The sequence below is a fragment of the Apteryx mantelli genome, chromosome Z (assembly GCF_036417845.1).
Source record: "Apteryx mantelli isolate bAptMan1 chromosome Z, bAptMan1.hap1, whole genome shotgun sequence".
In the NCBI taxonomy this organism is placed as follows: domain Eukaryota; kingdom Metazoa; phylum Chordata; class Aves; order Apterygiformes; family Apterygidae; genus Apteryx; species Apteryx mantelli.
Genome location: NC_090020.1, coordinates 38,312,221 through 38,326,649, shown reverse-complemented (window position 1 = coordinate 38,326,649; position 14,429 = coordinate 38,312,221). Strand labels below are relative to the sequence as shown.

The following is a 14,429-nucleotide window of genomic DNA, read 5'->3' as shown; positions in this document are numbered from 1 at the left end:
GCAGACTTGGTTTTGAATTATTTCTCTTTTCTATTAGACATTTATACCTATTATGCACATCTGCTCCTCTTCAAAGTTCTGGTTATCTTTAAAGAGATACATTAATTTTTTTTTTAATTATACATTAAAATTAGAATTAACATTAAAAAAATTGAAAAAAATAGTAACTGTTTGTATCACCTACTGCTTAGGCATAGTGCAATTAAATGAAAACTGCTGGCTTGAACTTGAATCTGCTTGAGGAATGAGACCATTGTTGCAATAAAAAAAAGAAGAGGGTTAAACCAGGCAAATCCTTAGCTGACACGAAGCAAGAGCTGAAAAACTTTAATTGCTCTGTTGCTCTGTTTTCTTAAAAGAAATCAAATGTTACCAGTATTCACATATTTACAGTCCTTAGAACTGTTAACAAAATAACATGAATTCCAGAATCTATTGTAAAAATTCAGTTCCTTGTCCGTATCTTTGTGCACCTCTGACCATCATTTTCTAGAGATTTCAAAAAGGCAGTCTGAAAGATGTACTGCAAAACAATGAATTCCTAGATGAAAAAGCTGTGTGTGGCACAAAATAATTTCAGTTAAAACACACACACACTTTCATGTAACATATTACAAATCATAATAAATCCATGGTTGTTTTTTTTCCCCATAATTTTATAAAGAAACATCATTCTAAACTAAGTATGCCTTATTTAATACCACATAAACAATATGTGGCATCTGACTTTGGGTTTTATAGCTTCTCAGCTTTAAAAAATATACAGGTTCTCTAGGAGGGCAGCGGGGCAGAATTGCACCTTAAAAAAAAAAAAAAGGAAAAGCAAATAAATATATTCACTGACAAATATTGTCATTTTATTAGAATAATTCACATGCTGCAGCAATTTGCAGCAATATGGCTTTTTGTACTATCCAATATTGTAATAAGCACTAGGACACATTTACTGTTGCACTTCCTCTGCTCCAAAAATAGTTACAGAAAAGATATAGTGTTGCCAAGGGGATCACTCTCTGCTAAGTGATAGTGTAGGAACTGTGGTGAATCTTGTCTACTTATTGCCCTCACCTTACATTCTCAATAATTAAGTTCTAGCGCTTTCCTTATTTCCGTGATAACACAAAAAGCTTAACAGATTAATAACACTAACTACACCTACTACAGGATATTTTTGTTTTCTTTAATTTACATAGGGGTTCAGTATTTTTTATACCTGAAGTCTTTCTGGTAGAGAACACTATTGTCTTTGCAGACATCATCTTCTGTGGGTGTAAGACACTGCTGTACTGTACAACACTGTACAACAAGATAAAATCTTGTCTTTATCTACACTCAGTTTGCTTCCCCTCAAACAGACCTGTTTGTGCTAGACCAGTCATGCTACCAAACAGTATCTGAGTTTCACAAAAATGACTGGACCAGCAGTAGAGAAGAGCCCAGTTTACACTGCATTATAAGCTCCTGGCTGCCCAGCCAACTGCTTATTAGCTAGTTCCCAGTGAGCTGGGCATTTCTGTTTGTGAACAGCAGTCAAAGTAAGGGCAGCACTCCAGCAGTACCTATAGCTCACACTGCAGTGAAAACAAGCTATAACACAAACATTCGTATTCCCCCAAGTGATTAACAACCCTGCCCTAACTGGCACAAAGCATTTCATATTTAATCAGACCTAAATTGAAACATATACACGTCACAAACCATTTCAAGAAACAGCGCAATTCAGAAACAAACAAAACAGTCTTTCACACTCGTAAAATTATATTGGGCAATTGTTTTACACAGCTAAAGAGCTGGCAGAGTTGACGGGGCTCTTACCTAAACACAACCGCCCTGTTCCATCCAGCGTCAATCCTTCCGGGCACTCGCAGTGAAAGGAGCCTCTGCTGTTAACACAGTGCCCGTTGGGACAAACCCCCGGGAAAACATCACACTCATTTACGTCTGTTGGGAAAGGAAGAGTTGAAAGAGGTTTCAGAATGCGTGCTACCTCTACCGAGCAGAGCGCGACAACTTTACTGAGAATTTAAATTATGTGAAAGAAAGCAAGACACTCTCATGCATACTGTTTTAGGATCTGAATGCTGCTCTAAACAAGGGTCTGGCTCCCAGTGATCTCAAGGGGCTATTTCAGGATCTGCAAGCCACCGGGCATAAAAATGACACATTTCTTTTCTAAATAAGACTTCTTGCACGATGTTGGAAATGGTTGAGAGGAAGGATGAAATGCATTTTGAAGGAGCAGTTCCATCTGCTTTGCAGCCTCTTGATATCCTCCAAGAAACAGTGTAACATTCAACACTTCCTAACAGTCAACAACCGTCTGTGATGGCAGTTACCTCAGGGCAATATGATTATGCCCGACAGAAAAAAAAAGAGGAAAAAAAAAAGAAAAAACATAATTAATCCCCTTTATCCCATTTCCAGAGGGGAAAAAAAGACATCTTGAGTAAGAAGCAACAACTTCACCTTCACAAGTAACACCCTTAACTCTGGCAAATCCTCTTGAGCAAGCTGCATCTGGAATCAAGCCAAAAAGATTTATCATTGCTTCAGAATTATAGAAACATAAGAGTAAATAATTTAAAAATAATTGTACCTTTGCAGTTTTCCTACACTCTTTAATACTTTGTACACTGTGGCAAGTGCCCTAGCCTCAATCAAGAAAACTACTGACTCATATGTGTTACTTGAAACAAGTGAATAGCTGAAGAAATTAAATCTTTATCAATTACTTTCTCATGTGCTTTCTTGGATGGAGACCAGAATGCTCAGCATCTAATCAGGTCAATCTCTAAGGCAGATAAGTAGATTATAACAACTTTTTATTTTATACAGATACCAGTTATGCAAGATGAATGCTTTGCTCTCCTTGTATTCATTCCAGCCTGTTATGCTTCTTACAATTCATGCGGCAATAAGAGTGCCGTCTCAGTTGCCAGCATATGCAAACTTCTGCAGTGCAAAATAATTTCCAGTAAGATATGCAAGCATTTACTCGAAAATCTGTACTCAAATGTTTTTGAAAGATAAAGTTCCTGTAAAGTTCCCTGAAGATTTAGATCTTTAGTGATGCCAGTTATCACTACAGGCAATTTTTTCACTCCCTATTCATAAAGGATCTGAGCAATGACATTATCTTAGGGCATGCCTGAAATGTAAAGTGTAGCATGCTGTAGGGATATGAAAGCTTGCTGAAATTTGGTCAATTCTAACACAGAAAAACTTATAGCTGAATGTACCCAGTCTGAGCTAATTAGTTCTTTATTAATTGTACCAGCCTAATCTGGCCATGCTGCTTCCTGGAGTTCAAACTTGTATCTTTTGCTTGGTGCTGCACTGCACAGTTAGAGCTCTGCTGAATGTTCTTTGCATCACGTTTGTTAGATAGGATACACATGCCTGCAGTTATTGTTCTAATTAAAAACCAAAGGTTAAAATATCCTGATGCTGGTCCAAGTGGCATTATTCAGACCTTATGGGGTCTCTTCCAAAAAATCTCTCTTCCAAAAACTACAGTGCGCATTTAGCATTCCTGCTCCCAATCTCTAGCCCTATTCCCACAATCAAATGGTAGCGCTACTCTGTAACAAGTAACTGTACATAACTGTACACAAGCTATGTTTTTGAAAATAGCTCCACAGATGGTGGAGATTACAAGACAGGCTAAGAAAGACATCCTTTTTATTTTATTTTATTTTAACAAAAAATACACTGACAAGAATCTACCTACTGATACATCCACTCTTCTCCCAAAAGATGGAGCATATGAAAGCACAGCACCATACCTAATTCGCACCGCTCACAGGGGCTGCCCCATGCTGCTCCTAAGGTAGCACAGCATTCAGATTTCAGCGTAGCACCGTTGATGTTGACTTCACAACGACTGTCCTGGACGTTAAGCCAGCATGTCCCCTTCAGGCTATCTGCAGCGGAATAGAAAACAATATGAAACTGTCACAGCAAAAAGAGCTGGCATCTCCTTGTGCCCACTGGTAGCCAGAGTACCAAGGGAACACAGGCCATCTTTTAAAGGAAGACATCCATCAGGATCATTTTATACACATTTTATTTTAAGAAGGGGAGGAAAGAAAGAGCACCATCACTTAAAAATGATCAACAGAGAGCACTGCTAGAGGCATTTTATATTCCAGGTCACCCAGGTAGCAGAGGTCCTACAGCAAAATACCATAGTTTTTTTTTCTTTTCATCTAGTGATTGTTCAACCTAAAATACATAAATACTATTGAAAGCAGGGATCAGAACCTGGGACTCCCCCTCACAGCTGACTGGCTAAACCACTAGGTTATGAAATCCAGGTGCCCTTACCTCTGTCTGAGTCAGTGAACCTTGCAAGTTTGTCAGAAAGAAAAAAGAAAAAATGGGGGACAGGGGAGAGCTATATTCTTTTAGGGGTCCAGTCCTGCTGGTGTGTTAGGCGTGCTTTGAACATGCCTACTGGATTACCTTCCACTCTTTGCTCCTGAGGACTCAGCCACAGCACACCAAATTCCAGAATTATAGTCAGTGTCTGACCAAATCAAGCAGCACTTCCTGACTGTTGCCCAGGCTAAACAGCCACTGAGCAGAGAGGAGATTTTCAGTCACACTTTGGCTCTGCTGCCTGAAATCCTCTAAAATTCTCTTTTAGGTACCTAAATCTTCAGGTCTTAAAAGTTATACTTCCAGTGCATAAGCCACTTTTCAAAAAGGAAGTTAGGTCCTAAATCAGGTGGGCACTTTTGAAAGTTCTATCTATAGCACTTACGCTCACTACATTTAGTGATTGAACAAAATGGTAAAATGTACCTTGAAGCAGGGAACAATCTTTGTGACCACATAGCAAGAGCAGTCTGTAAAGATCTAACCCAGATCTGGAGGTCAGACTGGAAAAGGTTTAAATGCATGTGCATGCTCCAAGTTCAAGGCTAAGCAAGTGGCCCAGATGAATTTAATGAGATGACTAACGCAAGATGAATAGAATTTGGCTTTTAAGATTTAAGTATAATATACGTAAAAAAAGTCAGACCATCTATAAGGTGCTGTTGATTGGTATTACTGATGCCTTATGTTTAAGAGCACTGTGCTTAAGATAGACCCATTTCAGTGTGCTTTTTTCAAACAACCTGAACTTGTCTTCAAAACCGACATGTTATAAAACTGTTTAGATCACAGGCAGTACAACCGTTCTCTGGCTAAAGTAACAGGAGAATGTGCCCAAGAATGTGACTGGAACCAGTCCTAGAAACTGGGCAATGTACTTTGTGAACAGTGAAGTGTAGAACAGTTGTATTTATTTATTAAGATTAATGTTGGTCTCAGACATGTGGAGCAGAACACCACAACTAAACAAGTGCACAAACCAACGAGGGGCAGGGAAGATTGCAAAAGACATTTTTTCCAGTCCTCAACCTGCCTTTAGCTAATAGTCTAGACGAGGGTTAACATCCCCAGAGGACCACTATTACAAGACTAACTTGAGACATAACGCGGAAAGTGACTGACAGCATCTGCTCTTGGCTAGTCATGGAACAGACACATGCCCTCTTGTCAGATGTCCCACATTTGGGGGACCTGTAGGGGGACAGGGAGTAAAGGCCCTTCAGCTGCTATTTTAAGCTAAATGTAGGCTGTTGTCCATACATTGAATGGTTCTGCTGTATGTTATCAAAATGTAAATGCTTCCATTGCTTCATTCACTAAAAATGTCTTGAACACAATGTTATTCATTTTTAGTAGCCAACTTTATAGGACCAAAAAGTCAAAATAATATCTCAAAAATGATTTAAACTATACAAATTAGCAGGTGACTTTCCTCACACCAGCTGCATCTAGATTATCCTGCCAAAGTCCACTTGTCTTATCTTTGTTCAGGCTATGAGTTAATTTCCTTTATTTTACACAATCTCTTCTTGTCCAGACAAAATTTACAAAGGGCAGTCACTGTGACTTTTTCTTTGGTGAGAAAATTATTTATTATCCAGCATCAAAGCATTCTTTCTGCTGCTCCCATCCCTTTGATTCTGACTTGAAGAAGAATATATGCATACTACAGGCAGGTGGCAGTCTACTGCTTTGTCCACTGTATGAATTTCACAAATATTGACTAAAAAGTGCATAAAAAGCAAACATTATGTATATATCTCAAAAAAATATATTGGCAGTATCATTACCTGCACTATATGATTGCACTACGTATGTGCAATTCTCAAAATGGCAGTGCAGCACTTGTACTACCAACAGGTGTGATTCAAAAACAATTCCACTCCTCCTCACACGCAAGTAGAGTGCAACCTCAGTATTGCAAACATGTCGATGTAAAAGCAAAAGGAATGCAACATAAATCAAGATTTTTGTTGAGTGCTTTTGCAGTAACTGCTGAACTTAAACTCACATATTTGCTGGAGGTCTGAGCTCAATTTTGAGCCCAAATGTTGTGACTTGAACTCTTGCTGTAATTGGAACAAGTCATTTTTTCCTCTACCTATTGAAGTTCACAGAATGGGACAAATGGCTTACATCTATGCTTAATTTCTACATGCTGTATGGAAGCAAATGGCTCAAGCCACTCGGTTCCACGACCTTGAGGCTGAGCAGACCGAGCAAAGGAACCAGAGGTACTTGCAGACTGAAGTCCTCTGTCCACAAACTGAGTAAATAACGTCCATCAGCCATGCAACTGCTCTATACAAAATAAGTCTAATGTGCCTCAGACATGACTTGAATCCACAAGACAACAGTGAAAATCAGCAATAAGGCTAACTAGCAGAGCAAATACATGAGCAATAAATTGTAAAAACACAATTAATAGTCATGCTATGTTAATCTTTTTTTATTACACTACTGTTGTCATATGATTTTACTGATAAAATTTGTATTATTTTTAAGTTAAATAACTTACATCATCACCATGAAAGAAAGAAAGGAAAAATTACTCTTATAATGTAGGACTGATTCTGATCTCCAACACCAAAGCAAATTAGGAATCAAAGTAAAACTACAGAGGGGTCAGAATCAAGCTGATATATTTGTATTTTTACATTATCTTATTCTGATTCATCATTCTTATGAAGAACATAATGCATTTCCATGTTATTTCCACACCAGAAAACCATTTTAGCTGTATACTTGTATGTTGGCACACACTCTTCATATCTGATGCTACAATAATGCTTTGCAGGAGCAAGCAGCTAAGAAAATTAGGGCAAATACATTCAGTAAACAAGCCTTTGCAGAGGTAATGGGGGACACAACTTTCTCTATTGTAGAGATTTAAGACAGCATACCTTTGACAAGAGTGTTTGTAAGTTTTTCACATAATAAACTACTTGCAACCTTCAACCCTTTACTCATGATTTAATATGTCAGTCTGCCCTCCTTTCATCATTACCAGTTCCAATGGGAATTTTGCCAAGGTAAAATATCATACAACAGGACTTTAACTGTATAGCTCCGTATTTTTAACTCTATCTGTACTTCGGATCCTGCTGTCCTAGCATACTCTCACTTGTAGTACAGAAAACTCGTCCTGAGAGAACATTGGTCAACATGAATGATTACATGATTAGGCTCACAGTGGCTCCTGTCCTTAATGTTTTACTCTGACTGTTCAAATGTTTATTTTCTTTACGTTTTGTTTTATTCACCACTCCTACTCAGGCTGAGTAAGACCTCACTCTGTAAGCATTGCAGTGGAATTGCTCTGTAAAGTAAATCCAGACCATAGCTACCATTAGGCCCTTAATGAACTTATAGCATCTTTGGATGTGATAACAGGACAAAGATTAAAAATAAACAGTACCAAAAAAAAGCGTAAATTAGTATGGTTATATCAAGAAAACATATTGATGTAAAACAGAACAAAAACAATACTAAACTGTACAAGTCAGTGATGCTACAGGAAATCTAAGAGAAGACTTAGGTACAAAAGTAACATTCACTTATAAACCACGCTAAGAAGGTGTGGGCACACTCTACCATTAGATGGAAACTTGAGTCTTTACATTCAATTTCCTATCTTAAGAAAATTTTGGCAAGGCAAGGAAGTTGAACCAAGGACACCAGACAAAACCAACATCAAATAAAACCAAGATTTAGAAATTAGCATCATCTAGACACCAATGGCACTCCAGCCCAACTTATCCCACAATGACTTAAATTATGCTACATAAATGAGATGAAACAATGGCAGCTTGTGAGTACTTGAGGAGGGCAGATGTCTTCAGCCTTTTAGGATCTCTTGGAAAGGCCAGAAAAACAAGCCCTTAGCCAATGTCCCCATTTTTCCTTCCAAAGATAATGCCAATGACATCTTGCAGACAACTGTTGCTGCTAGCTCTAATAAAATGTGTGGTGCTCTGCTTTTCTTCAGTGCTATAGAATTCTTAGTAAAGGATGCTAATACTTTATACATATATATATATACACACACACTCACACAGACATACATACACAGACTTTTTTATTTATATACATATATATATAGATAGATAAACACACACACATATTATATACGCTCATGTCACTGCTCTAGAAACAGGGATCCTGATAAATCCAGACCTGTTTTACTCTCCCTTATTTATCATCTTTCTACAAAAGAGGTAAAGTGTGAAATTGTGCTGTAATGCAGAAGCCACAACCATTTCCTTATAGCTAGGAAAGCCAGCCTGCACAGTTTATGAAGAATATCCTGAATCCTAGAAGTCACATGCTTTCGTATCTTCATCTGAGTAGATGTTCCTCCAGTTTCACTTGCTTTCTCATCTCAGATTTAAAAGTGGCTCAGTGCCCAAGAACTGAATGGGCATTTCTCCTTTACAATTTCAAATTCTCAAGTATCGGACTAATCGCCTGTGCTTTTACTCATACCCTGTTTTCTGGGAGAATGATGATAATTCCTATTAATAATAAAATCTCCCCAGTGGTTCCCATCAATCAGTACTAGCAATCCACCACTTTCACCATAGTTAGGACATCCACATGCATTATGTTGTCTCTCATGGAAACAACCAAACCGCTGTTCAGTCTTAATTACGTAACTAGACATGTTGTAGTCTTCTACAAAGGGGAAATTACCAGAACACGTTATTTTCTTGCTTATTTAACCAATGTGATCAATGTTTTTCAAATTAGAAAGAAAAAGAAAAAAACAGAAGACCCACCGATGCAGATTAGTCCAGTAGAGTCCAGCTTGCTGCCAGGTGAACACTCACAACCGAAGGAACCGAGATTATTCCTGCAGGCACCATTGACACATGGGCTGCTTTCGCATTCATTTATATCTATAATCCAGAAAGCAAAGATACTTTTAGGACTGCGATGTACTTCTGGAAAATATTATACAGTATAAACGCTGTTGTGGACCAGGATTTGCCAGAATGTCTGGTATATATGGCTTTTTTCTTTCTTTTCTTCCTTTTTTTTTAAAGCATGACATACAAAGGATGTAGGGACAGCTAGTCAGCATGTATGTGCACGTGTATGGGAGCACATATTTTGAAAGTGTTAATTAAATGTCTCTTTTCTACAAAGACAGTAACTTCCAAGAACTTGGACTGCAAAGTTTTCCAGCATCAATTATAACTGCCCTGTGAGAAATCAAAACTCTTCTTTCAGGGAAAGCAATGCATTGCCAGCCATAACATGCTGTGTGCAAACAAAGGCCTTATTGTTTCTGTCATTTATGGCTCCATGAGGCTTTGGAAGAATTAAGAAAACCCTGTCAGAAACAAAATATTACAATGCTGGCTGCAATTCTCTAGTCCTGGAAAGCATTCAAGAAATAAGAGTTGAAACTGGAATACTGTAAACGGTACTTCTCTCTAGCCCCTAACTCCTCCTACTTTTTACTCCTGTGAGTTTTCTAAGCCTGTTCACATGCAAGAACAGGACCCCTGCTGACAGTATTATTTGCTGATTTAAGTGAAATTAGTTTTAAAATTAAAACAATACTAGCAAATTCTTTCAAAGAGCAATTGCAGATGCATATCTACCACTTCTTCCTGAACTCAACCAATTTCATTTTTTGATTTGGATCCTAAATTAAGTCATACATTCTAATCCAACCAGACAGATCCTTTGGTGGGCCAGAAATGAAACTGTTTAGTGCATGCTTATGTTCTCTAGCAGTGCTTTAGCAATAATGCCAGATCCATAAACTAAAATAGCCTGATGTAAATTAATTACAAATTAATGCAGCATCTAGTTAAGCATGGGAAACACTAACAGCATCAATGGATCATTTTCAAGACAAACCAAAATACCCTCCTCATTTTGAACAAATCACACAAAGGTACAATTTGCTATCCGGTACATTAAGATGCATCAAGCCTTCACTTCACTAGACATTTATTCTTCCATGGAATTTTGAGGTCATAGGAAAAAATATGTGTTTAAATTACTCATCAAATCACATATGTACTATAAAAAAAAGATGGAAAATACCTAAAAATCAGAAAACTTAGGAAACTGATTCCTCTCTTCATCCCAAAAGCAAGCACTTAATTCAAGGGCCAAATTTCACAGTCCCATTAGTTAATGGGTTTACTTACCTACATAGAGCGATTAGGACTTGTCCTTGAATGCCAGCAGGTTTTTGAATAGTGACAGAGTTTTATGTCAGTGAAGTCCACTCTAAACTTGTGGATTATCCAGGTTACACATTAATCATACCACAGATGCAGAGACATCAAAACTAGGAGAACTTATTAGGTCAAGGCAGAGCATTATATGAACACACGTACACAGTGTCCAGAGCTGGCTGTACTGGGCTAATGGCGTAGCCAGAAGCCAAGCTGATAAGCCCTGGCCCACCATGCTGGCTCTGCATTACTGTAAGCACTAGACACTGTCTCCTGTAGGGCATTATGCAGCGTTTCCAAGTTTCACTGCAAACAGCCCGCTTAGACAGCTGGTCATATTATCTCAGGTTCAGTCCTTGCCCACCACAGCCAATGTTAGCTTACTAAGTCAAGTGCAGCACTGAATAGGGCTGTATAGGGCCAGAACGGGCCTGGCACTGCTCACATACTAATCTGATGCGCTGAGAAGCGCAGCACAGAGGTATTCAAGTAGATCCACAAAAGACATCTTAGTTTTGGCAGAGCCTGCTCTAAGTCTCAGTAAATAAGCCCCTGTCTATCCAAGCTGGCCCTCCGGAGAGCTTGCCAATGTTTCTCTGCTCTGCATCGCTTCTCCTCCCCGTAAGTACATTTCACACTTGTAGCACCCAAAATTTGATTATCCAGGGTATGCACCCTGACTTCCTAGCCTGTCTTTTCCTAGCCAGCAATACTTGGTAAAGGAGAGTAGTCTGTGCTGCTTTTACAGAGAAATCATATATCTTGTTCCCCCGATTAGAAACAGATCACATTGAGGCACAGAAGTCATCCTAAATATGTACTATATGTTGAATAAGTCTCAGTATAGAAATGATTTTGGAGAAAGATACATTTTTTCTTCTTTTCCATCTGCCATCTTGCTTTCAGCAGTTTGACTAGCTTTAAAAAATGAGACAAAAAGCTACCACCATCCCAAACATCACTTCAGTCATATTCAGAATATCAAAAATGCATAAAACTTATAATACTTTGTACTTATAAATGTAAAATATTTTAGATTATTATACCTACTTTTAACTCTCCCTGATCCTTTTGCTAAGTTTACAATCGCAATTTTCTTCTAGTAAAGCACATCTTGTATTTTGAGTTTTCAGAGTTAACAAGAATCCTGAACCTAATAAAAGATACTTCAGGGCACGGTCAAACATCCTTCTATAACTCTATGTAAAATAATTTAAATCATTCTTCCCACCATTCACTACAATCTCACAGCTAGTGTCCCCAAAACTGAGACTAATGATGAGTGAATATATGGAGACAGAGGGACCAAAGCATCTGAAGTACAACACTCTAAGATAGAAGCTGATCTCCTGACTTCATGGGCTATATATGCTTTTCATTCTCTGGCAAAAGGCAAGTAAAAGGAGGAAAAAGACTTAAATTGAGCATCCAGCAAAAATGGGGAAGAATAGAATCATAATACACTGTAGTCAGAGCTGACCCTTCTGCTTTCTAGACCAGGAGAACTTCTATTTCAAGACAAGTCAGACAACTCGGTCTAAACTCTAGCTAGAGTTTGAACTGAATATGTACCTCGACAATCCAGCTGAGTCAATCTATAAGATAGCTGCCATCCACCAGGGACATTTCCCTCCCATCCCTTCCTCCGCCTTTGTCTCCCAGTCTCAGCTCCAACCCTTCCCTACTGCCAGTGCCAACCATTCACGGATCCTACAGAAAAATATTCACTATTCATTTCCTGGAATGAGAAGAGCAGAAGCATATAGCCAAGAATGGGGCAGGGGCAAGCTGTATCACAGAACCATGCTCTTCCTCATTTCACTTTGCCCTGACACAGATGAAGGAACGCTCGTCTGATTTCCTTCTATGGATAAGAAACAGGGAGAGCTTTCACTGAGGACTGGGATACGCACATCTGGAGGCATTAACTTCTTGTATCAGTATGGTTGTTTCTAAAATGATTGTGGGACTATGCTCTCCACCCCTAACCCTGAAAAAAACAGTTTACTGCTTTCTGCATTTGACATGCTTTGGCACGCTCTTAGCCAAAAAAAAACCCAAAAGCCAACAACCCCCAAAAAACAAAAAAGTCCCATACTTTTGGGTATTAACAGGTTTGTAATATTGCACTGACTACTCCCCAAAACCCCCATTCAGAAAAAAATATTTAAGGATGAATGCACTCCACCAACAGTGCTTTGATGAATCAGGGCAAAAAAGAGTATCATATGCACAATGTAAACAAACTTCAAAAATTGTTTCCATACATCCTCTTATAACAATATTAAATGCTAATTTTAAAAACAGTGAGCAAGAAGAAAAATTGATTTTAAGTACTGCTTTATATTCAAAATAAAAAGCAACTACATATGAAAATATTTACCAGAGATTTTTCTTAAAAAACACTTTTTTTCTAAAGTAAAGTGAGTGTACGTTATAAATGCCATAGGAATAAAAATTGAAACAGTTCACTGTACATTCCTGGAAATAAACTTCAAAGCACATCTGGTTTACGTTTAACTAGCTAGGTCACTGGAAACACAATCTAAACCACAGAGCTTGTTGTAAAATTTTCAACTTTCACAGACTCTGAAGGCTCAAACAACTCCCCCCCGGTACCTCTTGGCAATGAATTGATAAAAATTTTCAATTGAACTATAAATGAAAGCAGCAAAGGGTTTTGTTGTTTCTTTATGGTTACTGATGACAGCCATATTAATTAAAAATATACTGGTGAGTAATACACATCAGAGTAATTTCAGAATGCAACACAAAGCTACTGTCTAGAGCAGTCTTTTACAACTAGTGAGCTTGTAACTCCAAAGCGAATTACTTAGTGTTTCTTTGAAAACAGAATTTGGATGGAAAGAGATGAATTTATTCCTCAAACTGCCAAGCCACTCAACTTTAGAAAAGTGTACTAGATTTTATAGTTTTTATGGACAGTTTTATGCCAAACCATTCCTGAATCTTTTTTTTGCCCGATCAGCTAAATCTACAATTCAATCTAAATGCTAGATTCAAGATGGAGATGACAGATCCTTCATAACCCACATATGTAAGTTAATATATATAGCAATGTCTAAAGTAACTGAAAATCCTTCAGATTCTGTTGCAGAGAGACAATAAACAAAAAGTATTTTACAGTGATTACATTTAAATACTAATGTTCAGAAAGAAAATATTCTTACAAATCTGAAATTTTAGTTAATGATCAATTTTGTGGGTTTTTTTTCCAAATGAGAAAACGGATTTTTCTTAACATTAACAAAACACAGTTTTATTATTTTAAATATTACTGCAGCCTTCATGCCCTACCATGTTATCATCACTGAGTGTTCAGCAGACATACAGGATTCAGAAATGCAGCTCAGAAAAGCAAGAGAGAAAGTCTGGAGAAAGGAAGACTTTCCCTTGGTGGAGGAGGAGTGGGTTAGAGATCATTTAAGCAAACTTGACACCCACAAATCCATGGGCCCTGATGGGATGCACCCACGAGTGCTGAGGGAGCTGGCGGATGTCATTGCTAAGCCACTCTCCTCCATCTTTGAAAGGTCATGGAGAACAGGAGAGGTGCCCGAGGACTGGAAGAAAGCCAATGTCACCCCAGTCTTCAAAAAGGGCAAGAAGGAGGACCCAGGGAACTACAGGCCAGTCAGCCTCACCTCCATCCCTGGAAAGGTGATGGAGCAGCTCATCCTGGAGGCCATCTCCAAGCGTGTGGAGGAAAAGAAGGTGATCAGGAGTAGTCAGCATGGCTTCACCAAGGGGAAATCATGCCTAACCAATCTGACAGCCTTCTATGATGGAATGACTGGCTGGGTAGATGAGGGGAGAGCAGTGGATGTTGTC

The 14,429-nt window shown here is 38.4% G+C and overlaps 1 protein-coding gene across 1 annotated transcript in view; it reads right to left on the bottom strand.

Moving 5' to 3' along the window:
• FBN2 (fibrillin 2) overlaps positions 1–14,429 on the bottom strand; it is a 182,681-nt gene that overhangs the window by 69,562 nt on the left and 98,690 nt on the right. The window contains exons 20-23 of the mRNA XM_067315389.1: positions 9,159–9,278; positions 3,786–3,923; positions 2,467–2,517; positions 1,816–1,941 (exon numbers count right to left, since the gene is read on the bottom strand). Of these exons, the coding sequence (XP_067171490.1) occupies positions 1,816–1,941; positions 2,467–2,517; positions 3,786–3,923; positions 9,159–9,278 (435 nt within the window). The remainder of the gene's footprint in view (positions 1–1,815; positions 1,942–2,466; positions 2,518–3,785; positions 3,924–9,158; positions 9,279–14,429) is intronic.